At 33.4% G+C, this 7,181-nt stretch overlaps 1 protein-coding gene across 1 annotated transcript; it reads left to right on the forward strand.

Moving 5' to 3' along the window:
• The first annotated feature begins 1,094 nt into the window (after positions 1–1,094).
• Positions 1,095–6,899, forward strand: LOC112464869 (ubiquitin carboxyl-terminal hydrolase 8-like). Its single transcript, XM_025032126.1, has 7 exons — positions 1,095–1,281; positions 1,376–1,534; positions 4,000–4,236; positions 4,319–4,423; positions 4,510–4,716; positions 4,903–5,258; positions 5,480–6,899. The coding sequence occupies exons 1-7, from the start codon at positions 1,129–1,131 to the stop codon at positions 5,592–5,594; spliced, it is 1,332 nt and encodes a 443-aa protein (XP_024887894.1). The 5' UTR covers positions 1,095–1,128; the 3' UTR covers positions 5,595–6,899.
• Positions 6,900–7,181: the final 282 nt, after the last annotated feature.

Raw genomic sequence — 7,181 nt, forward strand, 5'->3', positions numbered from 1 at the left:
TAATTTGGCTAAAATTTGGGAAAAGCCGTTCCTAAGCAGCTTTGCAGCTCTAAGCAAGCCTGCAACCTTGAGGACCAAGTGCAGCTCTAAGCAAGCCTGCAAAGCTGCTTAGGAACGGCTTTTCCCAAATTTTAGCCAAATTAATTAACGAATCTCATTTCACTTATGCTCGTTTTAATCAGTAAGATCAGCCGCAAGCTGGTACAGAGCCGGATTTTCCATTTTGGCTCTTAAAAAAATTTATAATAACGGACTCGCAGCTAAGCAACCCGACAGAGGTCGGTAGTGTTACTCCTGTCGACCCTTAACTTCAATGGTGAAACTTTTATATGTATAGTATAGCATAATGTCCATTAACTGGGCTGCATTCGGAAACACTCACTGGTGTGCCACTAATAGATAATTGTTCAGAAAAGCTGGTGTGTAGGTACGTGCATTCGAGTGAGATCGTTTTCGGAAATGTAGAGAGAATTACACCGAGTGTCACAGGACCACTCGTGGAAAAAGCAAGAGGACTCGTTGTGAGATGGTTTGTTAACTACTGTCCGGAAACGTTGGTCACCCGAAAGCACACGGTACCCCTACTATTTCTCCACTGAAATCACCGAAGCACATTAACGAGTGATGATTTCGAACGCAGCCCTAATCAGGACTTTTGTTCTTAAAGTAGACTTTAGCTTTCTAAGGCTAAAATTTATTATTGACATTTATTTAAAAATGAACGACGACAAGCAGATATTTTTTTTCAAACAGATGTCCTTAATTACAAGGACAGACAGGTACTTCATTACTAGTAATTTTGGAAAAATGGAAAAATATTTTGGGGGTAGGAGGGCATGAAATATAGTTCCTATCCTAAATAGTTAAGAAGAAAGAAGAAAGCTAAGAAAGGCTACTGATTTCTATTCTATCCATATTATTTTACTGTTGTCGCATGTGAACGAAAGCTAGTGAATTGAATCAAAATGATTAAATAAGTGAATTTTATCATGTTTTGACTGATAATATTTATTTTTATTCTCGAATTATTAATGGTTTATTTTTTGTGTTTATTTTTATCAATGACTTGTATCACATTATTAAAATTACACTTTGCAATTGAGTCCATTTCTCGATTTCATTCATATTATGTTATGTGATTGTAGAGATATTTACCAAAGAGAGCACAAGGAGGTAATAAAGCAAAACGACAGTGACATTCACAAGGAACCCTTGAAGACGGACGGTTCATCCATTAACACCGGCTTGGAGCGTTCTTATTCAAGTCCAAATCTACTACAGGTACGAAGAACTCCGCGCTGCAATCTTACAATCAATCCGTTTTTTTTGTTTATCTATTTAAAATAGCAATCGCATAATTACATAATTCCATTAGTTGGGAGATCGTAAAACACCTCAGATAGATAGAACTTCTAAGCCACATATTTCGTCTCGCAATCAAAATGGATTGGGAATTGGGAATGAGAACATCAAAGTGTCTTCTCTTAATTGGGGAAATCGGGAGGAACGAATGACCCCTATTCACGGCACTGTTGTAAGTACTTATTCGGACAAGATTGTACGGGCGCTTTCCGGCAAAATTGCTAATATCGATCTTACATACGAATATTGTCACAGCTTTCGCTTTCATTACATCCGTTTTCGCGACATTGAGACGAACGTCCGTATTTTAAACGATCAAAAATGCTTGTGGTGTTGGGTTCTCAGTCTTCCATTTTATATAAGGCTTGGCGCAAGTCGCGTGTATGATATTGAACTGCAAGTGATATCGGCATGATAATAACAATGGAATTTGCAAATAGGAATACAACGTTGTTAACACAACATCAGTTTGATATCTTAGGCATAATTACATGGAATTTTACAGTATAATTTTATATTAGGTATTACGTTTGAAATTCGAGAATTAATTTTCTTTTATTTAAAATCTTCATGCAAGTATTAAAATATGAATTAGTACTGTTATTATAATTGAGATTTTATTTGAAAAGAATATTTTAAAATTTTTTTAAACGTTTTTTCAACAGTTCAAAAATAAGTAATGTAGATTATAAAATTTTAAATATATCACAGAGTAGTTTTTCAGGAAGATATTGCACATATACTTATACAATAAAGTAGGTATTATAATATGATAATTTTTATCCTTAAAGAGAACTTTAACCTTCTGACTAAAAACTATTTGAAAGATATTTTGTCATTATCTTTGTAACCCGCATTATTTTTGAAAAGTGTGTTTTGTCAATAGTAAAAATGAAACAGATAGTAAGCTTTATATAATTATATATAGTATTATACATTAACAATACTTATACATATTTTAAAGTTATGTCTATCCATTAAAATATTTCCTCTGATTTTTGATATTTTTAATATTTTCCCAAAGAGATTCTGTAATTTGTAAGAAACTCATTAAAACCGAAATAAGTTTCTCATTATAATTGTAAATATAGAGTAAACATTTTTTAAATTAACAGACAAATAGCATAAAAGTCATTAAGTCGGTTGATACGTATATAATGATTTCTGTCGCGAGGAATCTTCGTAGAACACGTGCAACATAATTATAATAAATGAATGTACGCTCACGTGTACACGTGCGGAGTGACTCAACACACGTGGGGTTTCTCAATCCAATCTACAGACAAACTTTCGACGATTAGTGCTACGACAAATACGCGCCAGTGTCCGAGCAACATTTGCCAGATCGGGGATATCACCTGTCAGAGGTGTTCCCTCCTAAAAGTATTCGCGATATCTTTTTTTACGCTATAAAGAGACATTTCTTACAATTAAAAGCTTATTACAATGAAATATTAATTGTTCAAGGAAATCCGTTGTGTATATATACGTGTGTATGTGTGTGTGTGTCCGTTAATATATTTATATTACATTAATATATCTGCTACGGCTTAAGATTCATTCACTCGTGAGCTTGCAATAAAAGGATATAATGTTTAATTGTAATTTGATGCACGATAATATAGTCAAACATGCATATGGGTACAATGCTTACTATCTCGTGATAAAATAATTTTTCGTTGGTGCGGTGAAAAATGATAGAGACAATGGTGTATCTTCAAAGAAGATTTATCTCGTTGCAATTGCTTAATTATTTTAAAAAGGTAATGAATAGTAGAAAAACTATTTTAAATTAATATTTAAGTTATTTATTTGACATGATAAAGAAATTAAATAAAGGTATTATTCTTTTTTTATTTATAATAACTGCTGAGAGTATATCTCTGGTTCCTATAAAAATTATTGTATCTAATTAAATATTTGTACTTATAACTATATATAATTATTTTTTATATGGAACTCTAACATAACTTTGAACATTTTAATGAATACTAAGCTCGTCCATGATTTTCTAATGAAATGTTTTAAATGCCATGCTTTAAGAAATAACTCATTAATGCCATTTATTAAAATATAACTTACTAATAAATATCATCTATTAAGAAATAATAAATGGCAAATTGGTCTTTACGTCAATATACGATATATAAATACGTAAGTGCGTCAGAGTAAGTGCGTTATAAGGTTTGATTGACCACCGCATGTTGATGTAAATAAATCGATATACCACTCGCTTAATTACGTTACATGGAAAACAAATCGCGCAGTTCTGCAACTGTAAATTCCACTCTTTGAGAAAGGATCAATTGTTCGCGTAGTTATTCTTTTATTGTAAAAATTCTATAAAATTGGATTTCTAAAATAATTCTAACAGTTGTCACCTTATACGAAAAGTTTGTTTTAAAGTTTTAAATATGGTACTTAAGCAGACATTTAAGATTAAAGTGGAGTACCGCGTATAAGAGACGAGCTAAGTAAAATATAAATGTTGAAATCTTTCAAAATTCTGTATCTGTACTCTCTTCTGTCATAACACGCGGTGGGTGTGTGCGTGTGTATGTCGTGTATATACGGCACAATCATACGCAATTGATAACATGATTTGTCAGCGTAAAAATAGCTTCCTTGTACTTGCAGCATCCGGGCATAACCGGCCTGAAGAATTTGGGCAATTCTTGTTACATGAACAGCATCATTCAGTGCCTGAGTAACACGACGAACTTAGCGAAATATTTTACTGATAACTCATATGTCGACGATCTCAACACGAATAATGACAATACGACACGAGGCCAAGTGGTGGAAGAAGTCGCTCAAGTAATTAAAGTGTTGTGGAGAGGCCAGTATAAAAGTATATCTCCTCTCGACCTAAAGGTACTTTAGTCGTTCATAAGCCTTACTCTTAAATCAATGCCAATGCAATTTGTACAATTGTCATGAACTATTATCATTGCAGGTGGCAGTTGGACAATACAAATTACAATTTGATAGTTATGATCAACAAGACTCTCACGAATTCCTCACGTTCCTTTTAGACTGGATGCATAATGATCTTAAGAAGGTAAAAGTTTGCGATGAGCATTCCAACGAAAATTTAATTAATATTAAAATGAATATTAAGGTACTAAAAATGTCTTTTGCTTGCAGGAGGCACAAATTCCAATCGAAATGACTAATGCGGAGAAAGAATGGGACAAAGCGATGAACTCTCAGAGATCTATAATATCGGATTTATTTTTCGGACAATTGAGATCCACTATTACATGTTCATCTTGCAAGCAAGCGAGTACTACATACGAGACATTTAATAGTTTAACAATGTCTTTATCTCAGTCCAATCGGTGTTCTTTAAATGTGAGTATTTTACAAAATACGATATTACATTTGTATATCATACTTGAATGGTATGATTTTTTTTCATTTTTCTCTCTTTTTTCTTATATGTGTAAGCATAATATAAATATAAATAAATAAGTTGAAACGATATGTAGCGTTTTATGGCAACTATGTGTCTCATATGAAATTGCTTTATTATTTTAGGACTGTATGGAGAAGTTTGTGACAGGACAGAAAGTGAGCGGATGGAAGTGTCCCAAGTGCCAGACACCACGCGACGCGACGAAGAAGTTTGATTTCGTCAAACTCGCACCCATCGTGGTGATTCACTTGAACCGCTTTGCCGACAGCGGTGGATGGTTGGAAAAGCGCAACACCGCCGTCGATTTTCCTCTCACGGGATTCAACTTGAAGCCGTATCTCGTCATGGAGAACACGAACGCAATCATGTCAAACAATATCCGTAATTACAATTACTCTCTTTACGCGATATCGAATCACTATGGAACAATGGACGGTGGTCACTACACGGCGTTCTGCAAAAACGCTACGCAAAATAAGTGCGTATAGTATTTATATGGTAGATCCGAAATTCAAGAATTTACATTTCCAAACAAATTTAAGAAAGAATAAGACTTGAACATTAATTTTTTTTTTAGTATTTTTTTTCTAATAATAATCTTTTATAGAATATGAATATTTTTCGATAGAAATCTATATTAGAAACATTGGAGACAAGTTTTATGACTTTGTTATAATGATAATGTCTGTGTATTTACAGATGGTACAAGTATGATGATCAAACTGTCACGGAGGTGTCGCCGAGCCAAGTGAAGTCTCAAAATACGAGTGCCTATTTGTTATTTTATACGTCATTTCCAAATACGATCATGTAGTATGAGGACACGGCCGCGGATGTGATCAAGATACAGTTATGACGAAAGTCTTCAGTGTGATATTAATTAAGGGAAGGAGGAATATGATTTTCACCGCTCTGTAGATATATTAAACGATTATATTTTGTATGATAAATCTCCTATGCGCGAGCAAAACGTATAGGGGCTATGACGATATTGAAAGCTTTATCGGTGCTGGCATTCATTAAGAATATGTATATACGTATAGCGATTTTTCTGTATTTCTACAGTATGTCGCTTTAAAGATAAAGCAAAATATAGTTTGTTCTCGAGAATATTTTACTGAAATATGTGTATAACTTCGTATAATTATATTAACATACCTAAATAGATTAGTCAAATTATATATTATATTCGTTTGACATTTTGCATTATTGCAGCCGAATTATCATTTTTGCTTTGTATCAAAACGAAGCCATAAGGCTATAGTTCCGGCTTATCGAGCAATTTAGATAACATTTTCGAAGAATTTATTCGAATTTGGAATCCATCTGTTAAAAATATGTTCTGTTCATTCATATTTTGCACAAATGGTTTCAACAGTCATAAATAGCGTTTAGCCATAGATAAGACGCATACGTCGCGTGCGGTTTAGATAGATTAGCAGCACACTAACTGCCTTCTTCGCTGCGCTGCCAGTATTGTCAAAACGTACGACCATTTTGTACGTGAAGCAAAACGTTTCTCGTTGCAACGTACGCTTCTTAAAGAAAAAAACAGTTAAATAGGATTCCGTTATGTACGAACTATTGTGTGCGTGTATATGTAAGCTTATTGGCTTCAAGCAGCCCAAAGAAATCACATTTTATAATTAGTCAAATATAATATTTCTATACCTCATATAGAGATCATCGTGTTTTAATGAAGGTATAGCATACAGTCTTTGCAAATACAAGCTACTTCCATACTTCGTGGCAATACGTTTATGTATATAACTATAATATTTTTTTGTAATTTATGTATATAATTATATTGGTATAATTGTGCTAATATATTTATGTATATAAATATATTCCCGCAAATAGCCTAATATAACGATCCTCGAATATTTTATATGGATTTGCCGTACATATTGACATAGAGCATGAAAGCAACTTGCACTCGCAAAAGCTAGAATTAGAAAAATTCTGCGAGCTTGCTAGTTTTGTCGCGCAACTCATGTTACTGATTTGTTATCGCCATATACGATTATATTATTATTATAATTATTTATGAGGTGCGTAATATACATCTAAAATGTCAAGAAACAACGTCAATAACATCATTACAATTTTGTGCAAGGTATTTATTTCTTTAAATTTATTCCTAATTCTTTTACAGAAAACGTACGCAATGTTCTCTTTGTCTCTCTCTCTGTCTCTCTCTCTGTGTCTCTCTCTCTCTCTCTCTCTCTCTCTCTCTCTCTCTCTCTCTCTCTCCCTCCCTTCCTCCATACTTTGATCATGAGATATGCTGTGCTAATATTTTTGAAAGGATTCGAAAAATTCGAAAAGTTCACACACAGTGTCGCGTTTAAGGACGCTAATACAATTAAAACATCTAAACGTGAAATTTCATGAGCAGTGA

Source organism: Temnothorax curvispinosus, unplaced genomic scaffold, assembly GCF_003070985.1.
Source record: "Temnothorax curvispinosus isolate PA1 unplaced genomic scaffold, ASM307098v1 QBEX01014647.1, whole genome shotgun sequence".
Taxonomy (NCBI): Eukaryota; Metazoa; Arthropoda; class Insecta; order Hymenoptera; family Formicidae; genus Temnothorax; species Temnothorax curvispinosus.